Source organism: Pelophylax lessonae (genome assembly GCF_965119305.1).
Source record: "Pelophylax lessonae genome assembly, chromosome: 10".
NCBI classification, from domain to species: Eukaryota; Metazoa; Chordata; class Amphibia; order Anura; family Ranidae; genus Pelophylax; species Pelophylax lessonae.
Genome location: NC_138777.1, coordinates 238465989 through 238492158, shown reverse-complemented (window position 1 = coordinate 238492158; position 26170 = coordinate 238465989). Strand labels below are relative to the sequence as shown.

Here is a 26170-nt window from a genome sequence, read left to right as displayed (position 1 = left end):
CTTATTCCAGTTTTCAGGAATCTCCTCTGTGCTGTGTATTCCTTGCACTGAGCCGTGTCATGCACAGACAGGCCAGTTTTCATTGCAGGGCTGGGATAAGAGGTGGGCAGGAGGGGGCGGCTGCCCCGGACACTCTGTTATCATGGGGAGGGGGAGATGCCGCAAGGAGATTGGGAGGAGGGTGCTAAAGAGTACAAATTGTTCTGGGGGGGAGTAGGGATGATAGTGGGGTATTTATGCTCGGAGCAGGTATGGGGGGGGGGATTTGTGCTGGGAGGGAGGGATTTAGAGTGAGGGGGGAGGATGTGTACTGGGAGGGGAAATTTTAAGGTGTAAGGGGTAGAGGATTTGTACTGGGAGTGATTTATTTTTTATTCTTTTTTTGGGGGGGGGGTCTATTTGTGCAAGGGGATTTAGAGTGGGGGGGGGATGTGTACTGGGAGGGGAAGCTTGAGGGGGTAGAGGATTTCTGGTAGGAGTGACTATTTGGGGGGAATCCAATATGTGCAGGGGGGATTTGGAGTGGGGAGAGAATGTGTACTGTGAGAGGATTTTTGAGGTGTAGAGGATATGTGGTAGGAGTGATCTTGTTTTTTTTTTTTTTTTTTTTTTTTTGGGGGGGGGGGGGGCGGTCAATTTGTGCAGGGGGAGGATGTGTACTGGGAGGGAAAGTTTTTGAGGTGTAGAGGATTTGTGGTAGGATGAGTGATTTTTTTGGGGGGTCAATATGTGCAGGGGGAATTTGGAGTGGGGGTGTGTGTACTGGGAGGGAACATTTTGAGGTGTAGAGGATTTGTGGTAGGAGTGATATTTTTTTTTTTTTTGGAGGGGGGGTCAATATGTGCAGGGGGGATTTGTAGTGGGGGGGGATGTGTACTGGGAAGGGAAGTTTGAGGGGTAGAGAATTTGTGGTCAGAGAAGTGATGTTGTGTTTTTTTTTTTTTTTTTTTTTTTTTTTTTTTTTTGGGGGGTGGGGGTCGATTTGCATGGGGGGGATTTGCAGAGAGAACAGATTTGGGATGGGGGGGGGCAAAGATTTGTGCTGGGAGGGGGGAATTCAGCATAGGGGTTGGTTTGTTCTAGGAGGAAGGGGGAATTTATGTTCAGGGGGTAAGCATGCAGATTAGTGCTCCCAACTTTTTTTTTTTTTTGGGGGGGGGGTCAATATGTGCAGGGGGGATTTGGAGTGGGGGGGCGGGGTAGAATGTGTACTGGGAGGGGCAGTTTGAGGGGTATAGAATTTGTGGTCGGAGTAGTGTTTTTTTTTTTTTTTTTTTTTTGTTTTTTGGGGGGTATGTGGAGTGGGGGGGGGGGGAGAAGATGTGTTCTGGGAGGGGAAATTTTAAGGGGTAGAGGAATTGTGCTGGGAGGAGTGATCTTTTTTTTTTATTTGGGGGGGGGGGGGGGAGATTTGTGGAGAGAACAGATTGGTGCATGCAGATTAGTGCTCAATTTTTTTTTTTTTTTGGGGGGGGGGGGTTTTTGGTGACACATAATGCTCATACATCTTGGGGGGAGCGCGGTTTGGCATGTTCACCACCGGGGCTCTAGGTGATGTCTCCTTGTTATATTTTATTTGCACTGTGAAGCCCCCCCCCCCTGTTTATTCTCTGCTCCCCCCCCCCCCCCCCCCCTACAGATTGCTGAAGAGGAAGCGGAGGCCGTTGATCACTTCCCCCCCTCGATCCGCAGAGCTTCCTCCACTTCTCATCGCTGTGAGCACAGAGAACGCACAGCCCTGGCATGGACAGGATGTCGGTCACTGAACTATTCTCTGGCATCCCGCTGCCAGGACATCTGCACACCCCGGAGTCCCTCCAATACGCCCTGGACTTCCAGTTCAAGGAAGGCGATGTGCTGATTGTCACCTATCCCAAGTCAGGTGAGATTACACCTTCTGATCACAGCCTCTCTGCAACTCTTCAACTACAATTCCCATCATGCATTGCTAACATGTCTGCTTTTTAGGCTACACTACAACACGCATACAAACATGCCTGCAGTGCATTGCGTTTTGGTGCATTTCCATGCGCTTTTTGACAGGTTTTTTGCATGTTTTTTGTTTCAGAGGCACGCATCCTCTGACCTGTTATGGGTGAGGGGCACGGTGCATATTGACACATTTACATGCGTTTCTGTGTGTTGCAGTGCGTTGTCATGCAAATATGTTGCAGAAAATCGCACTGCTATGGAACGCAGAGAAACGCCGCACTCTGGTGTGACCAGACACCTAGGAAACCATTGTTTTCTGACTGTCATTGCAGTTACCTGCATCTTTCCATGCAGAAAAACCCACGCCTGCACATAGTATAGGGAATAGTATGATCACCAACCCTCACACTGACCTTCCTTGTCACCCCCCCCCAACCCTCTCACTGACCCTCCTTGTCACCCCCCCAACCCTCTCACTGACCTTCCTTGTCACCCCCCAACCCTCTCACTGACCGTCCTTGTCACCCCCCCAACCCTCACACTGACCTTCCTTGTCACCCCCCAACCCTCTCACTGACCGTCCTTGTCACCCCCCCAACCCTCTCACTGACCTTCCTTGTCACCCCCCCAACCCTCTCACTGACCTTCCTTGTCACCCCCCCAACCCTCTCACTGACCTTCCTTGTCACCCCCCAACCCTCTCACTGACCGTCCTTGTCACCCCCCCAACCCTCTCACTGACCTTCCTTGTCACCCCCCCAACCCTCTCACTGACCCTCCTTGTCACCCCCCCAACCCTCACACTGACCTTCCTTGTCGCCCCCCCAACCCTCACACTGACCTTCCTTGTCACCCCCCCCCCCCCCCCAACCCTCACACTGACCTTACTTGTCACCCCCCCCAACCCTCACACTGACCCTCCTTGTCACCCTGAACCCTCACACTGACCTTCCTTGTCACCCCCCCAACCCTCACACTGACCTTCCTTGTCACCCCCCCAACCCTCACACTGACCTTCCTTGTCACCCCCCCAACCCTCACACTGACCTTCCTTGTCACCCCCCCCCAACCCTCACACTGACCCTCCATGTCACCCCCCAACCCTCACACTGACCCTCCCTGTCACCCCCCAACCCTCACACTGACCCTCCCTGTCACCCCCATTCCTCACACTGACCCTCCCTGTCACCCCCATCCCTCACACTGACCTTCCTTGTCACCCCCCCAACCCTCACACTGACCCTCCTTGTCACCCCCCCAACCCTCTCACTGACCCTCCATGTCACCCCATCTCTCACACTGACCCTCCATGTCACCCCCATCTCTCACACTGACCCTCCTTGTCACCCCCCTCCAACCCTCACACTGACCTTCCTTGTCACCCCCCAACCCTCACACTGACCTTCCCTGTCACCCCCATCCCTCACACTGACCTTCCTTGTCACCCCCCCCCCAACCCTCACACTGATGTCTCTTTGCTTGATTGTGCTGTCTTTTTTCTGTATTGTGCTGTCTCTTTGCTGAATATATGGGAATGTCTCTTTGCTGGATTGGGATGCTGAATATATGGGGATGTATTTTTGCTGGATTGGATTCATTTTCATATATTAAGTTGTAAGAGTGTTAAAATAAAAGTGGGTGCACTGAATGACTCAATGGGATGGCCAGCGGGCGGATTCGGTGGGACGGCCAGAGGGCCGGCCCTGGGGAATGTTGGTTGTCAGGCCTGGAGGATCCCAGGCCTAAAGCTGTGTAAGGGGCCCCAACATTTCTGACGGCTGCCCTGTACATCATTGTTGCCTAGCTGAAAATGGCTGGGGATGGGGGGGTCGGACAAAAAAAAAAAAATGTAAACCACAAAAAAAAAAAGAAAAAAAGAGGGGGGGGGGGGGGATGTGGGTTTGTTTCACAATGCGGTAGAGGGGAGGCGGCCAGGAAGGTAGGCTCACCGGAAAAAGTAAATTTCTGCTTAAGTTATGTAACCTGAGGTTCTGGTGAAATTTTTTAGAGACCTGAGTGTTGAAATAAGCGTCAGCATCATTATTTGAACCTCAGACATATTTGTCAATGTATATATTATTATTCGTTAACACAATATGGATCTACAAGTAGCATCCAGAAGTTTGTATTCAAAGTCACAGCAGAAGAGTGCAAAGGGTTTGGTCCATGCAGGACCCCTTCATAAGGCTCAAAACTTTGCACTCTACTGCCAAGTGTATGTAAAGCCAAAACCTGTTTATGTATCCAGAACAAATTCCCCGCTGCAAGATTTCCCCTTACCTCTTGTTCTGGGAACAACTCTAAAATTTTGGATTTCCTCTTCCTTTTATTCTCATTGACATTGGCCATTAGTAAAAATTGAGGGACCATCCCCCCCCAATGTGAACAAAGATGGTAATAAAAAAAAAATTGACAGAGGGTCTAATCTTTCACAACTCTATATTAAAAAAAAAAAAAAAAGCAGAAGGTCCCTAATAATGGAAATATTGCAGCAGAGACCTGCTGGGACTTTTCTGGAATAAAAAAAAAAAACGTGTCTGTCTCCACATACCTTGGTACTGGAATAAATGAACTCCAGCGCACGTGTGGAGTAACGTGTTTCTGACCCGGCCAATCAAAATGGTCAAAGGCTCCGTGTCTGAATGGACATGTAGCGCCCTCCTAGGTAGGTGCTAGGAAAAAGCATTTATATGGCCCTGTCTGCTTATCAGGGGAGTCTAGGCTGTCATGTGTTTCCAGGGGTATCTATTGAGTCTGGGGAGTCTCCGCACTGTATCCAATGAGGGCTCTTGTTGAGCAGTGGAGGAAACCTGGCCAATAGCATCCTGGGACTTTATATCTATCTCAGTGGGCAGAGTCTGCCGCAATGCATCCTGGGATGGGGTAGAAGTTTGAGGGGAGCACATGACAGAGCATCTTTGGTGGGAAATAGAGTCCCAGGAGGAGGGTGACGGCTGTCTCTCCTCCTGTCAGCGGTAGTGAAGGTGTCCAGGGAAGTTGGCCTAGAGGACAGAGGTTGAGCTGAGCTGCAGAGAGGGATCCAGAGTGCTGTGGACCGAGTGGAGCTGCTGGGCAGAAGTTTTTGGGGAAAAACAGTATCATGAGTACTTGAAACTGCCCAGGGGTCTGCCTAGGAGAGGGGACCACTCCAGAGTCAGCTAACCAGAAGAGAGGTCTAGAGGAAAGGGGTTGCCTGTGTCTAGACCCTGAAGAGAAGTGAGAGGAAAAAGGGGGCACCGGTGTGGGCCCTGAAGTGTTCAGCAGTGTATGCAGATAGCTACCTCAGCAAGGAGTGCTTAACCACTTGCCGACTGCCGCAAGTACATATACTGCGGCGGTCAGCCCTGTGCAGACAAAGTGACGTATGGGTACGTCACTCGCCTGCGAGCCAATAGGGGGCGATCGCGCGCCACCGTCCCCGCTCGTTCACGGGCATCCCCGCATGAGTGACCGGCGGCTCTGATGTCCGCCGACCATTCGCGATCTCCCACTGGAGAGAAAGGCAGACGGCTGATGTAAACAAAGCCGCAGTGCCGAATCACAAAATAGGCCCTGGTCTTTGAGCAGCCAAATCCTCCGGGGCTTAAGTTGTTAATGCAGCTTAAAGAGGACTTCTTTAGTGAAAAAGCAGTCAAAAGGCAGTTCAGAGTTAACAGACATCAGACCAGCGTTGACCGGCATCCTGCCAGCGTCAAGTAGCGCCAATCAGCATTTTTCAAGTGTCTCTGTCAAGTTAAATATAGTTGAGCCAAAGGAGTATCCCACTCATTCCCTTCTCCTATCCACGTTACAAAATAAATACAAAAAACCCAAAGATACTGGACTGGTCATTGTCTCAGTGCTCACACTTGGGGAAGCATGCACAAAGGTACTTTTGTTGCACCCGGTGAGTGACCCAGGGGGACCCATATACAGCAAAACGGCTGGGAATCCTGCTACAGACACATGGAGCTTTGACTAGGCTTGGTTGCTATGGGGGCTCTTGACAGGAGGGAGCGGCCAGGAGCACAGAAGAGGGACCCGGGAAGAGGAGGATGGGGGCCGCTCTGTGCAAAACCAACTGCCCAGAGGAGGGAAGTGTAACCTGTTTGCTATTTGTTTTTGTTAAAAAAAATAAAAAAATAACATTCACTTTAAAAAAAACGAAGAACACATGCCATAAATCAAAGACTAATCAATACAAAGGGTACAGTACAGGGGGGTCAGAAGGGCACAATACTGGGATCAGGAGGGCACAGTATAGGTTCTGAGATGCTTCTCAGGATACTGCCATCCCAGGACAGCTTAGTAAAAAGAGTGATTGTTCTGGCAGATCTGGGACAGTTGGAAAGTATGATGAAATTCAAGATTATCATTGGGCCCCCATGCACCTGGGGCCCCTGGGCAGTGCCCATGCAATAGGATAGCCCGGCAAATGAGTGAGATTGCGTCTCGCAGGACCAGATGCCACGTGGCATGGTCCTTCAATCAGCCCTGTGCAAAGTCCATTCTAGCCAGTGGCGGCCCGTCCATTGGGGGCACAGAGGCGCCGCCCCCCCCCCCCCCCATCCGGGCCCCTATTTTACATGCAGGGCGGAGGCTGCATGGATTCCAAAGGAGTTTTTTTTTTTTTTTTAAGCACGTGATTAGAGCCAGAGGCTCTAATAGGCTTCAAAAAAGGTGGGCTCGGGGCGCAGAGCACTGCGCCTAGCCAATCAGGAAGCAGGTTGTGAGACCCCTTTCCTGATTGGCTGAAAAGAGAAGCAATTTTATTGGCGCATGGCCGGAGGAGGTAAGAATGCTGGCAGCCAGTCGGCCGTCCCGCTGAAGGTGGGGGGTGGGTGGTGTAGTGTATTTGGCTGGCCGTCCCGCTTGGGGGGGGGGGGGTAGTCTATCTGCCTGCTGGCCAGGTGGGGGTGGTGGTGGATTTGCTGCCTCCCCCCCCCCCCCCCCAAATTATCATGCACCAGCTGTCACTGATTCTAGCCCTCAATCCTGGAACCTCTAAAGCCTGTAGAGCAGTTGTATAGTCCATGGGCTGTCTAAGAACCACAGCCCTGCACCCCCTGCTCTCCAATGTCTGATCCACATTCCAGCTTCCCTAATGGTCACTTCCTCTCCAGGGATTGGCTGGTACCAGAGAACTATTCAGGCTGGCTAATATGGAAATGCTTGTAATTATACTTCAGTATCCCATAGTAACATCTGATACAAAGCGCTACAAACACTGAGACAGCAGACTTTGTGAAAATTAATATTTGTGTCATTCTCAAAACTTTTGCCCACAGCGGTACCTTTTTAGAACCACTTCAATTTTACTATTCCTGCCAATAATAACAATATAACCACGGCATGTGACTTTGACAAGTGTTTTTTTTTTTTTTTTCCTCCTTACGTAACAACTCTTCTAACTTGAACTTACTATATTTTAGGCACAACATGGATGCAAGAGATCTTGACGCTAATCTACAGCCAAGGCGATACAGAGATTGCTATGACTGTACCCAACTGGGAGCGGGCCCCTTGGCTGGAACACACATACTTTAAGGATACCCTGAAAGAAGGAGAGGGCCCCAGAATCATCACTACACATCTTCCTAGTAATGTCCTGGCACCCGCACTGCAGAACACCAAAGCTAAAGTAAGTCAACCAATAGTCACCCATAGATGGTGCACTGGCCTTCCTGGTCTGGTTAATCTGTAGAACTGATCAAAGATTCTTAGGATCTAGGAGTCCATCTTTGATGACAACACTTCACTGTCTTCTCCATACAAAGGTGACAAACTGGGGCCTATTGGCATAAAAGTTTTCTAATAAGTTGGAAAGAAAGCCTCCAGGCATGGTAACCAGCTCACACACACAACAAAACCAAAAAGGTGCAAAGGCCTAGTGCGTTACCGTCAAAATCTTTTTTTTTTTTTTTTTGAAATAAAAATACTCCCAAGAGAAATTGGTAAAATTAACATTGTACATCAACCCAGGAACTGAAGTGGACGTCCAGAAGATGGAACTTACATTGTCCTAACATAAGTCAAATTACCAACTGACATATAGTTACATAGTTAGTCAGGTTGAAAAAAGACCAGTCCATCCTGTTCCACCTATGATGTGTGTGTGTGTGTTTGCTGTTAACCGTACATTGTATACCCCTGTATGTTGTACATTGTATACCCCTGTATGTTGTACATTGTATACCCCTGTATGTTGTACATTGTATACCCCCTGTATGTTGTACATTGTATACCCCTGTATGTTATACATTGTATACCCCCTGTATGTTGTACATTGTATACCCCTGTATGTTGTACATTGTATACCCCCTGTATGTTGTACATTGTATACCCCCTGTATGTTGTACATTGTATACCCCCTGTATGTTGTACATTGTATACCCCTGTATGTTGTACATTGTATACCCCCTGTATGTTGTACATTGTATACCCCCCTGTATGTTGTACATTGTATACCCCCCTGTATGTTGTACATTGTATACCCCCCTGTATGTTGTACATTGTATACCCCCCTGTATGTTGTGGTCTTTAGGGTGCCCATCTAATAGTGTTTTGAAACGATCGATGCTCTCTGCTGATACCACTGCTTGTGGAAGAGAATTCCACATCCTTGCTGCTCTGACAGTAAAGAACTCCTTTCGCAGTTTAAACTGCTTTTCTTCTAGTTTAGTGAGTGGCCCTGTGTCCTATTGCATTCCCTTTCTCTGAAAAGTTTGTTCTCTAAGCTAGGGTCACCAGTTCGGTATTTGTACATTGATATCATATCCCCCCTCAGTCGTCTCTTCTCCAGAGAAAATAAGTTCAGGGCTTGTAGTCTTTCCTCATAGCCGATGTCCTCCATTCCCCTAATTATTTTTGTTGCCCTTCTCTGGACTCTCTCCAGTTCCAGCACCTCCTTCCTGAGGATCGGTGCCCAGAACTGGACGACATACTCCAGATGTGGCCGGACCAGAGTCTTGTAGAGTGGGAGAATTATAATTTTATCTCTGGAGTGAATCCCCTTTTTTATACATCTCAGTATTCTGTTGGCTTTGCGTGCAGCAGCTTGGCATTGCATGCCATTGCTAAGCCTGTTGTCCACTAGGACCCCCAGGTCCTTTTCCATCTTAGATTCATCCAGAGGTTCCCCCCCTAGTGAGTAACTTGCGTTCGTATTTTTTATACCCAAGTTCATTACCTTACGTATTTCAACATTAAACCTCATCTGCCATGTAATTGCCCACCCCATTATTTTGTTCAGGCCTTCTTGTAAGGTTACCACGTCTTGTATAGATATTGGCTTGCTTTGCTTTGTGTCATCCGCAAATACCGAGATTGTGCTGGTTATCCCATCCTCTAGGCCAGTTATAAATGAATTAAACCGGATTGGTCCCAGGACAGATCCTTGGGGGACCCCACTTGCAACACCCGACCAATCCGAGTACTCCCCATTTATCACCACCCTCTGCACTCTCCACTGGAGCCAGTTCTCTATCCAGGTACTCACCCTATGGGCCATAACTATGTACCTTATTTTATACAGTAAACGTTTGTGGGGAGCGGTGTCAAATGCCTTTGCATAATCCAGATACACCACATCCACAGGTCTTCCTTTATCCAGATACACCACATCCACAGGTCTTCCTTTATCCAGATAAACCACATCCACAGGCCTTCCTTTATTCAGATACACCACATCCACAGGCCTTCCTTTATTCAGATACACCACATCCACAGGCCTTCCTTTATCTAGATACACCACATCCACAGGCCTTCCTTTATCTAGATACACCACATCCACAGACCTTCCTTTATCCAGATACACCACATCCACAGGCCTTCCTTTATCCAGATACACCACATCCACAGGCCTTCCTTTATCTAGATACACCACATCCACAGACCTTCCTTTATCCAGATACACCACATCCACAGGCCTTCCTTTATCCAGATACACCACATCCACAGGCCTTCCTTTATCCAGATACACCACATCCACAGGCCTTCCTTTATTCAGATACACCACATCCACAGGCCTTCCTTTATCCAGATACACCACATCCACAGGCCTTCCTTTATCTAGATACACCACATCCACAGGCCTTCCTTTATCTAGATACACCACATCCACAGGCCTTCCTTTATCTAGATACACCACATCCACAGACCTTCCTTTATCCAGATACACCACATCCACAGGCCTTCCTTTATCCAGATACACCACATCCACAGGCCTTCCTTTATCTAGATACACCACATCCACAGGCCTTCCTTTATCCAGATACACCACATCCACAGGCCTTCCTTTATCTAGATACACCACATCCACAGGTCTTCCTTTATCCAGATACACCACATCCACAGGCCTTCCTTTATCCAGATACACCACATCCACAGGCCTTCCTTTATCCAGATACACCACATCCACAGGCCTTCCTTTATCCAGATACACCACATCCACAGGCCTTCCTTTATTCAGATTATTCAGATGCACCACATTCACAGACCTTCCTTTATCTACATGACAGCTTACCTCTTCATAGAATGTGAATAGATTGGTCTGGCAAGAACGATTCTTCGGGAATCCATGCTGATTACTACTAATAATACCATTTTCATTACTAAAGTCTTGTATATAATTCCTTATCATCCCCTCCAAAATCTTGAAGTTAGGCTAACCGTGCTATAGTTTCCCGGGATACATCTTGGCCCTTTTTTTAAATATTGGTACCAAGTTGGCTTTTTTCCAATCAGCTGGCACCATTCCTGTCAGACTTTCCATAAAAATTAGGAACCATGGTCTGGCTGAGTTCTTTAAGGACCCTCGGGTGTAAGCCATCTGGTCCCGGTGACTTATTTATGTTAATTTTTCAAGTCTAATTCTTAGTCTGTCTTCTGTTAACCATGAGGGTGCTTCCTGTGATGTGTTATTCATTTTTTGGCTACATTAACCCAACGTTAAAAGCTGGGTTAATGTAGCCCCCCCCCCCCACAGTTCTTTTGTGAAGACTGAGAAGAAAAATGTATTTAGCACCTTCGCCTTCTCTGTCCTTTTTGTAGCCAAATTCCCTTTGTCTTTTTTTATGGGGCCAATATGTTTTGGCCTTATTTTTTTCATATATACTTAAGAATTTCTTTTTTTTTTTTTTTTTAACCCTCTTCCCGCTATGTGCCTTTCGTGTCCTATTTTAGCCGCCTTGATTGTGCTCTTACATTTCTTATGGCACTCTTTGTAATGTTGACCCCTCAGCCTTGTATTTATTGAAGGCCTTTTCTTTAGTTTTTAATATGCATTTTTATGTTGGAGTTTAGCCACCCAGGTTTTATTTTAGCTCTTTTAAACATATTCCCCTTTGGAATGCACTGGCCAATCCCTTTTATTTGGTGTGTTCTTGAAGCACACCCATTTTTCCTCCGTGTTCTTTGCTCCCAGGGTTCGATCTCATTTTATATTGTCTAGCAAAGAGCGCAGTTTAGGGAAGTTGGCTCTTTTGAAATTCAGTGTCCTTGTATTACCCTTGTGTTTTCTATTTCTATGATTTATACTGAAATTAGTTGACCTAATGGTCACTGTTTCCTAAGTTGCTCTAAATTTCTACATCCGAGATCAGGTCTGTATTGTTAATCAGTAGGTATAGTAATTCATTGCTTGTCGGTGCGTTCACCATCTGACCCATGAAATTGTCCTGCAAAACATTTAGGAACTGCCGAGCCTTGGCTGAATGCACGGTTCCTTCTGCCCAGTCTATATCTGGATAATTAAAACCCCCCAATATAATGGTATTTCCCATCCTTGCTGCCGTTCCAAGCTGTGATAGGAGGTCCGACTCCCCCCCCTCCTCCCTCTGGTTTGGGGGCCTATAGCATACACCCAAAATTACTTTCCAAATAGTACCTTCCCTTTTGAAGTTCTACCCATAGGGGATTCTACCTCTTCCTTAGCTCCTTTTGTGATATCGTCCTCATATTTACCTACATATTGTTCTTGATATACAGGCATACCCCTCTCTAGCTCTGCGATAAAGGGAGTACCCCTGAATGTTCGCCAGCCAATCATGAGAGCTGTCAAACCAAGTCTCTGAAATTCCCACAAAACCAAAATCCTCCTCATACTTTAGCAGCTCCACCTCTCCCATCTTGTTGGCCAGACTTCTAACATTTGCATACAAACCTCGTAATTTTGTCCGGTTGCACAACTATATCCTTGTTAGATGTTATGAGGCTGCACTCGCGATTTGTCCGCCTACCTACCTACCTTGGGTTTTGGATCTCTGGACACCCTACTGCTAATGGCCCCATTATTGCCCCCTGAACCTTGCTCCCCGCTGGCTAATTCTACATTTGTACCCTACCCCCCATCATAGTTTCAAAGCCCCTCTAACTTTTTGGCCATCTTCTCTCCCAGTACGGCTGAACCCTCCCCATTTAGGTGCAATCCGTCCCTGCTAAAGACCTGGTAGCCGACAGAGTCCGCTCAGTTCTCCAGGATCCTGAAACCCTCCTTACTACACCAGCTCCTCAGCCACTTGTTAACTTTCATGATCTCCCGCTGCCTCTCTGGCGTGGCTTGAGGTACAGGTAGTATTTCTGAAAATACTACCTTTTGGAGGTCCTACTCCTTAATTTTGCTCTGTAGTCCCTGAAATAATTTTTTAGGACTCTCCATCTCCCTCTACCTTTGTCATTAGTACCCACATGTACCATGACAGCTGGGACTTCCCCAGCCCCACCCAATAATCTGTCCACCAGATGCATGATGTGCCGAACCCGAGCACCCAGTAAAGTAAAGTTTCAAGTGAAATGGCCCCTTGATCAGTACAAAACCTTGTTAGGGCCATGTCAGTTCCATCTTCTGGAAGGCCACTTTGGTTCCTGGGTTTATGTTTGGCGGTAATACACTAGGCCTGGGATGCCATTAAATTTCGTGTGTGTGTAAAGGCAGGCTTCCCAATACTTTTGGTGATCTAGTGTGTGTGTGTGTTTGTGTGTGTATAAGCTGCCTTCTAGTGACCATGCTGTGTTTTTTCAGGTGATCTACCTTGCCAGGAATCCGAAGGATGTGGCAGTTTCCTTCTACTATTTCCACAAAATGGCCAAATTTCTCCCAGACTTTAACAACTTTTCTGATTTCCTAGACCAGTTCCTGGAGGGTAAAGGTCAGTCTTGAATTTGTATAATTTCCCAGATTTGTGTACTGGAACCTCCCGTCTGCTTTTTCCTTCTTCCAAGCTGATAGAACTCCTGATCTTCTATGGTGCACCTATCCATGTACATAGATCTCGCGCTGGCCCAAAGTTAGAACTATTGTCATTTGTGCCTGGCACTGACTCCAAAGTCTGGAAAGTGGGGTTTTTCCAGTGAGCACACATAGTTTCTATCCCAGTAATTACCTCATAAGTAGGTTCTGTCAGGAACCGTAAACCAGACGAAACCAGAGTGCAGTTAAAATCACACCTTTAATGAAATGGCACAAAAAAACAGTTCAGGAATGTAGTCAGAAAACGGAAGCCAAGGTTTGGATGCCAGAGCGGATATTCAGATGAGCCGGGGGTCAGGAAACCTGAAGTCAGTGTAGTCAGGAGCAAAAAGCAGGAACAGAAATCGGAAGGGAAGTCAGCCAGGCTAAGTCCTACACAGGAAAACGGGAAGTAATGTGCCTAGAGATCATAGACCATGCAAGGGCAAGGAAGAAATGAGCTAAGCTGCTTAAACAGCAAAAATGAGCTGGCTGTAGGGTATCAGGACAATATCCCCCGGAAAACATCCCTCTGGATAAAATCCCCCCCGGGACAATATCCCCCCGGAAAACATCCCCCTGGACATAGGGTTAGGGTTAGAGGGGGGATATTGTCTAGGGGGATATAGGTGCAGGTACTCCGCCCCCCTTCTGGGTCATCCCTTGTCTCCGCCCCCTGCCCACCTCCTAGCAAAGTTCCTTTGGTCCCAACCCCTACCCACCTCCCAGTACCCCCCCCCCTTTTTTTTTAGAGAATACCGAACCAAGTATTAGTTTTCGGTACTAAGTAGTTTGTATGGAATTTGCTAATAAAAGGCAGCAAAATAGGTCCCCTGCAGCCAGCAACAATAGACCCCCCCCCCCCCCCCCCAGCAACAATAGTCTAATCTAAGCAGCAATAGATCTGCCCAGCAATAATCCGCCCCAACAACACTAGACTAATCCCAGCAACAATAGACCCCCCAGCAGCAATAGATCTGCCCAGCAATAATCCACCCCAGAACAATAGATCTTCTTAACAATATATCTTCTTAGCAACAATAATCCGCCCGACCCCCCCCCCCCCCCCCGCAAGAGACTAATCCCAGCAAGAATAGATCTGCCCAGCAATAATATCAATCCCAGCAACAATAGATGCCCCAGCAACAATAGCCCCCCCCCCCAGCAATAATAGACTAATCCCAGCAAAAATAGACCCCCAGCAGCAATAGATCTGCCCAGCAATAATAGATCCACACCAAAAACAATATATCCCCCAGCAGCAATAGATCTCCTTAGGAAAAATAACCACCCCAGCAACAATGGATCTTCTTAGGAACAATACCTCCCTCCTTCCCCAGCAACAACAGAAACCCTAGCGACAATAGGAATGTCTAGCAATAATAGACCCCAAAAGCTACAATCGAAACCCCCCTCCTCCAGTAAGAATAGACTCCCACAACAAAATACCCCCCCCCACAACAATACTGTAGATTAACACTAGACTTCAACAGCAGCAATAGACCCCCCAGAAGCCAGCATCAATAGACCTTTCCTCAAGAACTAACCTCCCCCCCTCGCGCAACATCAGTTCCCCTCACTAGCAGTAATAGACCTTTCCAGCAACAATAGATCCCCCAGCACACCCTAACACCCCTTGGCATTATATTATAAACATCCAGTGCTGGAACTGCGTCCCCCCCCCCATTTTTGCAGAAAAAAACCTCTGGAAATGCCCAACTTTCACCCATGGTCAATAATCTGTTTAAAAAGTCCTCCTCGTCTTTGTGGTATCAGGTCCAAAATTGATTATTTGGGCAGATTTCCCTCCTTCAATCTGCCCAAATAATCACAGCTCGGTATTTATCTTTGTCCGGCAGGACACCAAATCATTTTCTCTCGGCTCCAACTATAATTTACCACGACCTACAAAAATCGGCATTCATCTTACCAAGATATCCACCTATAAACCTGCAAAATGTCATGCCTAGCACATCCAGATCATGGTGAGGGTAAGAAATTGGCCTCCCTTCGTACATTACCATCGAAGCTGCGTACATTACCATCGAAACTGCGTACATTACCATTGAAGCTGCATTTCCTTAATGTGTTGGGATGCCACTAAAAAATTAATGACACTTCAATGCGCTAATGCCACTAACGCGTTTCACCACAACACGAAAAATATGAACCCATTCTAAATCTGAAAAGAGAAATTGAATATATTGGGACTGTCACATGTTACCTGACTAAGGATTTGTATTCTCCAGGAAGGAGAAGCAGCAGACTGATGAGATCACCTTTCTGCCTCTCTGCTCTCTTATCTTCCAAGTGTTTTTAACCACTTCTGAACTGGAAAGGTTTACCCCCCCCTTAATGACCAGGCCATTTTTTTGCGATACGGCAATGCGTCATTTTAACGGAAAACTGTGCTGTCGTACGACGCTGTACCCAAATAAAATTGATGTCCTTACTTTCCCACAAACAGAGCTTTCTTTTGGTGTTATTTGATCACCTGTGCGATTTTTTTTTTTTTTTTTTTTTTTTTGCGCTATAAAAAAAAAAAAAAAAAAAAAAAGCGAACATTCTAAAAAAACAAAAAAAAAAACGTATTTTACACATTCTGCTATATAACATTTCATAAAAAAAAAAAAATTAAATCCTAATTTTTTTTCATCCCTTTAGGCCAATTTGTATATCGCAATAAGCATGTTTTGAGCAAAAGTTATCGCGTCTACAAACTATGGAGATAGATTTGTCATTTTTATTTATTTTTTACTAGTAATGGCGGCGATCAGCGATTTTTAGCGGGACTTCAACATTGCGGCGGACAGATGGGACCCCTAACTGACATTTTTGGGGGGGCCAGTGACATTACTACAGTAATCAGTGCTAAAAATATGCAATGCTACTGTAATAATGACACTGGCAGGGAAGGTGTTAACACCAGGGGCGATCAAAGGGCTGAGTGTGAGCCTAGGGAAGTGTTTTCTTACTGTATGGGGGAGGGACTTGTGAAATGACCATAGAGACCTGTGTTCCTATATAGAAGGATCACAGGCGCTCTGTGATCATTCCAGAGAGAAGAACGGTCAGCTGTGTTTACAACCAATATGCACTGTCACTGTACTAATGACACTGTCAGGGAAGGGGTTAACACTGTGGGTGATCAAGGGGTTAAATGTGAGCCTAGGGGAGTGATTCTAACTGTGGGGGGGGGGGGGGGCATGGCTTGTGAAATGACCATAGAGACCTGTGTTCCTATATAGAAGGCGCTCTGTGATCATTCCAGAGAGAAGAACGGTCAGCTGTGATTACAACATCCGACCGTTCTTCTCTCTCAGCGGGGAGAGATCGCGGGTGCCCGGTGGAAATCACGGCCACTGACCCCCGTGGATCTGAATCCCCGCTGCCTAGTGGGGGCGTGAGCGCACCGCCGGCGACACGCGCTCGCCCCCTAGCACTCTGCGCGCAACCGATGTAGAGCTAGCTCAGAGCCAGCCTGCCGTAGTATAACTGCGGCAGTCAGTCGGGAACCGGTTAACTTGTCATTTGCCGATCTATTATAAATGACTTACCTGAGGTTTGTTGCTTCCTTTAGTGCATTACGGCTCGTGGTTTGATCATGTGAAGGGGTGGTACCGGCAAAGAAACAACCTGGACTTCTTCTACATCACTTACGAAGACTTGAAGAAGGTCGGTGATCTCCTCCTGGAATCCCCATTTACACGTCCCATTAATGAAGTGATGGGAGGGAAGGAGCGCCCGGTGTGCGAAATAATGCAACTATTGCTGGAAGAATACAATCCTTCGATATTCAGTGCTTGGTAATTGGTTATTGATAATTATTTGGTGGCTCCTCAGGTAAGTGGTGGTGCTCATCTACCTTCAGAGGTTTGGGCCGCTACCTTACTGATACAACGGAGCGGTCACTTAAGTAGAAACAAAGCTTGAATGAGAAGGAAGGAACGATCGGTGACAAAAATAATGCAAATCTTGGCGGGAGGATACTGAAAGTGTGAGAATGTACAGATGGAGCCAACGCATTTCAGGGAAATTACCTCCCCTTTCTTCAGGGCCGAGGCTAAGCGCTAACAGAGATGGATGGACTCTGTGATGGTACCAGAATTTTTTGAGATGGCAAATGCTGACTTGTGTGTTGCAGAGGCCAAAGGACTTTTGCATGCCAACAGCCCTAAATAAGGGGGAGGCGATTCCCCCGAAATGCGTTGGCTCAATCTGTACATTCTCACACCTTCAGTATCCTCCCACCACGATTTGCATTATTTTGGTCACTGGTTGTTCCTTCCTTCGCACTCAAGCATTGTTTGTTTCTACTGAAGTGACCGCTCCGTTGTATCAGTAAGGTAGCGGCCTAAACCTCCTGAAGGTAGATGAGCACCACCACTTACCTGAGGAACCACCTAACAATTATCAGCCAATAACCAAGCACTGAATATCTGAGAGGAGTCCAAGGGACTGATTAAGGAAGCCCACAGTGCAGTTTTTCCTCAACCCTTTTTGGGAAGGGGGGTAACATTTCAGCTTTGAAGTGATCTGGACATGAAACATAAATTTCCCCAAATGTCTTTGCAAAAGAAGAAAACGCCTCTCCTGCTGCCCAGGCCATGGAATGCGACTTCTTGCCGCCTTAAGTTTCTGCAGAATCTATCACTTCCATTGAACTCTGGCTCCCTTGCTGTGCTCAGTGGTTCCTCCTGCCGACATTCATGTATTTTGACGATGTTTTGTAGGGACATGGGAGGTTGGCAGGAGGAACCACAGAGAACAGAGTGGGACCAGAAGGCAGGAGGAATCACAGAGAGCAGCTTAGGACCAGAAGGCAGGAGGAACCACAGAGAACAGCGTAGGACCGGAAGGCAGGGGGAACCACAGAGACCAGCGTAGGACCGGAAGGCAGGGGGAACCACAGAGAACAGCGTAGGACCAGAAGGCAGAAGGAACCACAGAGAACAGCGTAGGACCGGAAGGCAGGGGGAACCACAGAGACCAGCGTAGGACCGGAAGGCAGGGGGAACCACAGAGAACAGCGTAGGACCAGAAGGCAGGAGGAACCACAGAGAACAGCGTAGGACCGGAAGGCAGGGGGAACCACAGAGAACAGCGTAGGACCGGAAGGCAGGGGGAACCACAGAGAACAGCGTAGGACCAGAAGGCAGGAGGAACCACAGAGAACAGCGTAGGACCGGAAGGCAGGAGGAACCACAGAGAACAGCGTAGGACCGGAAGGCAGGGGGAACCACAGAGAACAGCATAGGACCAGAAGGCAGGAGGAACCACAGAGAACAGCATAGGACCAGGAGGCAGGAGGACCTACAGAGAACGGCATGGGATTAGAAGGCAGGAGGAATAACCGAGAACAGTATGGAACCAGAAGGCAGGTTGGATTCACAGAGAACAGCCTGGGCCAGAAGGCAGGAGAAGCCACACAAAACAGTGTGGTACCAGAAGTCAGTAGGAACTACAGAGATCAGCATAGGATGAGAAGGCAGGAGGGGCCACAGAGAACAGCATGGGATTAGAAGGCAGGAGGAACCACAGAGAACAGCCTAGGACCAGAAGGAACCACAGAGAACAGCGTAGGACCAGAAGGCAGGAGGAACCACAGAGAACAGCCTAGGACCAGAAGGCAGGAGGAACCACAGAGAACAGCCTAGGACCAGAAGGAACCACAGAGAACAGCGTAGGACCAGAAGGCAGGAGGAACCACAGAGAACAGCATAGGACCAGAAGGCAGGAGGAACCACAGAGAACAGCCTAGGACCAGAAGGCAGGAGGAACCACAGAGAACAGCGTAGGACCAGAAGGCAGGAGGAACCACCGAGAACAGCCTAGGACCAGAAGGCAGGAGGAACCACAGAGACCAGAGTAGGACCAGAAGGCAGGAGGAACCACAGAGAACAGCGTAGGACCAGAAGGCAGGAGGAACCACAGAGAACAGAATGGGATTAGAATGCAGGAGGGACCGCATAAAACAGCATGGGACCAGGACATGGACTGTCCTCGAGGTGTAAATTCTGAGCAGGCTTTAGCAGACCATTTCTCTTTAATAGGGCGTTGATCGGAAACGCAGGCAGCAGGATTGGGGAGTATTTCCTTTATTTGCAAAGACCTCTTTCTGGGAAATTTATTTTTCAGCAGGGTCACTTTAAAACAAACCTGTGTGAGGACCATGAAGGACAAAGCACCGGGTTCTCCTATTGGCCCATCCTACCAGCAGCAGAAACCCGCCCTCCCCCTAGCGCTCCCACCTGGCTGATGATGCTGTAAGCCAAGAATCACACCCAGTACCTCCAGGTATGAGGACCATGTGACTCATTCCTCTTCCTCCCAGGTGACAGTGCTGGTCATTGGCATCACTATGGGTGTGCGGGAGGTGCAGACCGCACCTGGGTGACACCATGGCCGGATCTAGAGGGGGTGCTGATTTTAGTTGTACCCCCCCGAGGCTGGTCTTTTCATGGATGCTGTGCCTGGCTGCTGAGTGCCTCCCCCCCCCCCCCCATCTCCTCACTCACAGCCAGGACAAGGGGGGAGCAGCCAGGAGCAGTGAAATCCGTAAAGGAGAGGACAGAGATGAGAGAGCCGGGAGGTGCGGGCTGTGTTCTCCCCTTCCTGTAAGCAGAGCGATCCTCCATAAAGCATATGACACAGGATCGATCGCTCTTACATCTTGCACTGTTCGCTTCATTCCCTGCTGCCGAGAGATGAGGGTAATTGGAGGAGATAGGGGGAGGGGTAATCAAACTGTTTACAGCCCGATCTTGTGTCATCTTCTGTATGGAAGAGCGCTCCACTGACAGCAGTGAGAGAGCACAACCCGCACCTCTACCCGGTTTCCTACCTGTAAGCTGGGGAGCTCACAGGCCAGGGGAACGTCACACAATGAAAGGGGGGGTACCAATCATTGTAACCCTAAGTTTGTGCAAGAGGTGGGGATTTGTGCTATAAGAGGGGATGGGGGGGATATGTGCTAGGAGGGGGTGTTTTTGCTTGGAGAGGGGGGTGGGGGATTTTTATGAGGAGGGGATTTGGGGGTTTGTGCTAAAAGGGGGGGGGGGATTTGTGCTAGAAGAAGGGATTGAGGGGATTTGTGCTAAGAGAAGAGATTGGTGCAAGAAGGGATTTGTGCTAGAAGAGGGGATTGGTGGGATTTTTGCTAGGAGAGGGGATTGGTGGGATTTTTGCTAGGAGAGGGGATTGGTGGGATTTGTGCTAGGAGAGGAGATTGGTGGGATTTGTGCTAGGAGAGGGGATTGGTGGGATTTTTGCTAGGAGAGGGGATTGGTGGGATTTGTGCTAGGAGAGGGGATTGGTGGGATTTGTGCTAGGAGAGGGGATTGGTGGGATTTGTGCTAGGAGAGAGGGTAGTGGGAGATTTTTTTTTGGGGGGGGGGGGGTATTTGTGCTAGGAGTAGTAGCAGGACAACATGGTGTAAGCCCCCCCCCCCCCCAGGGGTGAGGGCAGACACCATGTTTTACCACACCAGGTAAAACCAACCCTAGTGGCGTCACTGGTGCTGGTACTTGGCGATTGGCAGCTCAGGGCCCCAACCTTGTCACATGGGGATGGGGAGAAAGTCTTCAGCCTTAGCCACAGGACTTCCTCTATACTTCCCCCCAGCTGCAGGGAATGGGGGGGGGGGGGTGTGAAGGGTACAAGAATATGTGCAGCTTGTAGAGTCTACATTACGGTATCCATGCATGCCTGTAATATTCACCCTGTGTGTTGGAGATCACATGACCTTGCCATTGACCAGCACAAGAAATGAATTTTCCGCTCATCTTCTGCCTTTGTTAGGATTTGAGAAGAAGTATAAAGAAGGTTTGCAGATTTTTGAGCTGCCCCATGTATTCTGAAGAGGTGGATAAGGTGGAGCATCATTGCCGCTTCCCTGAGATGAGCCAGAACATGATGGTGAATTACATGCTCATCCCCAAGGAGATCCTCAACCACGATCAGAGCAAATTCATGAGGAAGGGTAAGTAGCCCAATGTACACCCCCCCACTTTTTTTTTTACTGATGTTTTAAAAAGTATATAAGGACCATCTCATAAAATTATAATATCATCCAAAGGTAATTTATTTCAGTAATTCAATTCAAAAAGGTAAACTCCTATATTTTATATAGATGTATTACACACAGAGCGATACATTTCATGCATTTCTTTCTTTTAATTTTTGATGATTATGTCTTACAGCCGGTGACACCCCAAAATTCAGTATCTCTGAAAAATAGAATATTGCATAACACCAATAATAAAAAAAAAAAAAAAATACAGAAAAGTCTGTCCATGTACAGTATAGGATGCACTCAATACTTGGTCGAGGCTCCTTTTGCATGAATTACTGCATCAATGCGGCGTGGCATGGAGGCGATCAGCCTGTGGCACTGCTGAGGTGTTATGGAAGCTCAGGTTGCTTTGATGGCGGCCTTCAGCTCATCAGTGACGATTTGGGGAGCCTTGTCATCTGCTGGTGTTGGTCTACCGTGTTTTATCAAGTCCAATGTCCGCACAGCCCTACTGGAAATAAATTAACTTTGTGATGATATTCTAATCTTATGAGATGCACCTGTATACAATGATTGAAATTAGTTGAAATAAAATGCCAATTAAAATGTAATGGTCTCCTCGTTATGTTGGAATACTGCCCTGCCCCCCAGTCTCTGAAGGGAGGGGATCATGCTCTGCTTCAGTATGTCACAGTACATGTTGGCATTCATGGTTCCCTCAATGAACTGTAGCTCCCCAGTGCCGGCAGCACTCATGCAGCCCCAGACCATGACACTCCCACCACCATGGTTGACTGTAGGAAGACACACTTGTCTTTGTACTCCTCACCTGGTTGCCGCCACACACGCTTGACACCATCTGAACCAAATAAGTTTATCTTGGGCTCACCAGACCACAGGAGATGGTTCCAGTAATCCATGTCCTTAGTCTGCTTGTCTTCAGCAAACTGTTTGCGGGCTTTTCTGTGCATCATCTTCTGGGATGACAGCCATGCAGACCAATTTGATGCTGTAACGGATCAACCGGCACCCCGACCTGGTACCTGCATTGACGGATGCTCCTAGTGCTTTCCAAGGGCTCCAAGCACTCCACCAGACACCATAACCAAGTCAGACCCCACAAACCGCTGCAGCTTGGTTGGCGTCTAGCCGTCTCCTACACACCCTGGACCTACGACAAGGCTCCAGGTTCCCGTGGGTGACCCTCTTTCCCCAGAGAGTGAAGCAGGAACAAGCTCATACAAGAGCTTAGTAATTATCCAAAGGAGTATGAAGAGCATAGCAATCCCTTGTAGCCTATCCCCCCCCCCCCCCCAAACATGAATCGAGACTTCATGATGGGGTAAAAATAGACTTTTATACAGTTTTTCCCCACAAGGTTACCGCCCAGGTGGACCTTGTTGTAGACAGGACATGACATTCACAATCCAATAGAAACAGGGTTTTACACTGTCATTCCCACACAGTGTACACAATCCCTCCCCTCTGGCTGATTACAGTATCACATGCAGATGAAAAGTGTATATAGGAACAGAACTAAGCTAATTATCTAGCCACCTGGATAAAACAATGTGAGGTCATTAACATTTAACAATGGGACATGCACAATCCACATTCCATTTCAATACACAAACAATAGGGAAGTCTGTCAATGACAGTCTGTGTCTCTCTCACAGACGAGCACACAGAATACACATTATCTAGGAGGTAGACTTCATGGCAATGGTCTAGAACAGTCTAAGTCTCCCACTGTAAAGTGGGAATAAATCTTCATATTTCTATATGAGGATATTGCTGACAAATATTACTGTCCCATCTGAAGCAATTCAAACCATGAAGTATCTGTTTTTCACTTCCAGTGATGGTGAATACGTCACAGATGCAGTGGGTCTCAGCACTGACCCCCCCACCCCTTCAACCTCTGCAGCAATGCTGGCAGCACTCCTATGTCTATTTCCCAAAGACAACCTCTGGATATGACGCTGATTACGTCCACTCAACTTCTTTGATTGACCATGGCGAGGCCTCTTCTGAGTGGAACCTGTCCTGTTAAACTGCTGTATGGTCTTGGCCAAAGTGCTGCAGCTCAGTTTCAGGGTCTTGGTAATCTTCTTATAGCCTAGGCCATCTTTATGTAGAGCAACAATTATTTTTTTCAGATCCTCAGAGAGTTCTTTGCCGTGAGGTGCCATGTTGAACTTCCAGTGACCAGTATGAGTGAGAGCGATAACACCAAATTTAATACACCTGCTCCCCATTCACACCTGAGACCTTGCAACAGGAAAAATGGCTTATTGGGCCCAATTTGGACATTTTAACTTAGGAGTGTAGTCACTTTTGTTGCCACTGATCACTGTCTTTCCATCTGTTTCTCACGGGGTGGGGGGGGGGGTTAAAGTGAGAGTGAGGGGCCAAGGTGTGTTTGCCACCCCCCCCCCCCCCAAAAAAAAATATTGAGCACCAGTTACCACACTGTTGCTGGCTTTGGTAGTTGCAGCTTGACTTTGCATGCTTTTGCTCAGTCTGTCTTTTACTAGGACCCCCAGATCTTTCTCCAGCCTTGATTCACCCAGAGGTTCTCCCCCTAGTGAGTAGTTTGCATTTGTTTTTACCCCCCCAAGTGCATTATCTTAAATTTCTCCACATTAAACCTCATATGCCATGTAGTTGCCCACTCCACATCAGGATATAGAAATTTTGCAGAAAGACCTGAAAAAAAAGTCCTTGCCCAACTTATTTTTGTGTTGTCTGCAAAAACTGCGCTGTTTATCCCACCCTCTATATCATTTATAAATACATTTAAACAGAATTGGTCCCAGGACAGAACCTTGGGGTACCCCACTTACCCCTCCAGACCAGTCGGAGTACACGTTATTTAGCTCCACCCTTTTGACACGCCCCTGTAACCAGTTAACTTGCATTTTAGCTACTTTATTACTACTTTATCCAAAATTAAAAAAAGTTTTAGATTTTAGATCTAATTTAAGGATTGCCAGCGCTCACCTTCTCCTCTTTTGTTTCTTTAGGCATTGTGGGTGACTGGAGACAGCACATGACGCCGGAGCAAAGTGACGCCTTTGATAAGATTTTCCAGGAGAAGATGTCCGGTTGTGATCTACAATTTCTCTGGAGTTTAGAATAAACAGAAGACGCGCTGATTCCGGGACTGCGAGCGCTTCAACGATCTGCAAATATTTACATACAGGGGACCAGTCTAAACGCAGATATAGCATAAACTATGACGTTGGCATTCCTCAACCCCGGAGCCAGAAGGACAACGGAAATGTGATGAAAGAGAAGCCGTATACTCACAATGTATACTACTTGTATTTACACGAGACGGGAAAATTCTAACCAGACAAGTCATGGTGAGATGGATGGAAAGGACCAAAAGTACCTCCAGTGACCATTCCTTACCCAGCACTTATCTTCATGTCTCATTTCCATCACACATCCATTAGGTTTATTCTTCATTTTAGGACAGTGGGCGGAGTCATGAAAAAACATTAATCTTGCCTCTCTGGCCAGTTGAGCACCCAGAACTGCGGCCTTCTAGCACTGATCTGATATAGAACCTCTTCTTAAAAACTGCATACAGCCGGCTCGGGCTAGATGGCCATTGGTGTGGTGTATTATTTGGCTGCTGAGTCGGAGGGCTTACAAACCAATGAAAGTCTCTGGACGGGTCATGGTGATGTGTCCCAAAAGCAACTAGAAATCAGCCAAACTGGTCTGCATCTCCTCTGTGGGCTTTTTGTTAACCACTTGCTGTCCACCGGACGTATAAATACTTTTTAGGGTTCAAGTGGTTATAACAAGCTTGTTATTTTTTATTTATTTTTTTTTTTTTCTGTTGGAGATTGGCCGTTGAGTAAAGTGATCGGGACGGCTCTACAGCCACTCAATCACTTTTACTGTAGTGAGTGAGAAGGGAAGGCCGCTTCCACCCGTAGTGGTTCCTGGGCTCTTCTGTTCCCAGCCGTTTACCACAGTCCCCAACTTCCAGGGGGGAAGACCTGCTATAGAGAAGGTCATGGAACATCCAATCTCCTCTGTAACGAATGAACCTGGAAGAGACGATGATTCTATCACTTTTCAGAGCTGTCATTCTCTGGCTGAGAAGCAGCATAATAAAGTGGTAGTAGAACCTCCTATAGTTTTCAGCCAAGGAAGCTGCCATCTTGGCCTCTGTTTATTCTTCAACTGCCATGAAGCTGCACATGTGATCAGTTTGGTTGAGAGTGCAACCAACGTGACCGTTACATACCTGATATGGTGTTTTTTGAAACTGTTAAAATTAATGAGGTTACTTCCCCTTTAAGCACAATTTGTGCTTGATTAGCTGCATTGGAGGGCAGAGGAGACCTAACCAGTCACCTGACCAAAGCGATCACATAGAGGGCTCATTACCTCCCTTGCGATAGCAATAACGTTAACCACTTTACGCCTGCGCTATATCCGAAAGACGGGCCTAAAATGCTGGGAGGATGGACCTGGACGTTCTCACGTTTCCTGCACGCCCCCTGGTGCGCATGGAGCCAATGACTGATGATTACGTGATGTAAACAGAAGCCGCTCATCGGCTTTTTTATTTATTTCCTGACAGCGTGAGGAGAAAAAAAAAAAAAAAGCAGATCACCGGCTTCTGTAAGAGGGACATCTGTCCCACACTGTCCCCACCAGTGCTGCTAATCAGTACCCACCAGTGCCACCTCCTAGTGCCTCTCAGTGCAGCCTCATCAGTACCTCCCAAACAGTGACACCCTTTTAGTGCCCACAAGTGCTGCTGATCAGTACCCACCAGTGCCACCTCTCAGTGCAGCCTACCAGTGCCCATCAGTGCCCCCTCTCAGTGCAGCCCATCAGTGCCACCTCTTAGTGCCTCTCAGTGCAGCCCCATCAGTACCTCCCAAACAGTGACCACTTTTTAGTGCCCATCAGTGCAGCCTCATCGGTACACATCAATGAAGGAGAAAAATCACCTGTTTGGAAAATTTTACAACAAAACTATAAATAG

At 47.6% G+C, this 26170-nt stretch overlaps 1 protein-coding gene across 1 annotated transcript; it reads left to right on the top strand.

Moving 5' to 3' along the window:
* The first annotated feature begins 1728 nt into the window (after window positions 1–1728).
* On the top strand, window positions 1729–24443 carry LOC309564907 (sulfotransferase 2B1-like). The gene is made up of 6 exons (XM_082269598.1): window positions 1729–1882; window positions 7344–7552; window positions 12932–13058; window positions 16719–16813; window positions 20940–21120; window positions 24180–24443. The coding sequence occupies exons 1-6, from the start codon at window positions 1744–1746 to the stop codon at window positions 24293–24295; spliced, it is 867 nt and encodes a 288-aa protein (XP_082125724.1). The 5' UTR covers window positions 1729–1743; the 3' UTR covers window positions 24296–24443.
* The last annotated feature ends 1727 nt before the right edge of the window (window positions 24444–26170 follow it).

What these genes read in the sequence shown, in the direction of transcription:
- LOC309564907 (XM_082269598.1), top strand. Translation starts at nt 1,744, where the DNA reads ATGGACAGGATGTCGGTCACTGAACTATTCTCTGGCATCCCGCTGCCA. An exon ending in CCAGTTCCTGGAGGGTAAAG is followed by an intron (nt 13,059 to 16,718) that starts GTCAGTCTTGAA and finishes TGCTTCCTTTAG; the next exon opens with TGCATTACGGCTCGTGGTTT. An exon ending in GAGCAAATTCATGAGGAAGG is followed by an intron (nt 21,121 to 24,179) that starts GTAAGTAGCCCA and finishes TTGTTTCTTTAG; the next exon opens with GCATTGTGGGTGACTGGAGA.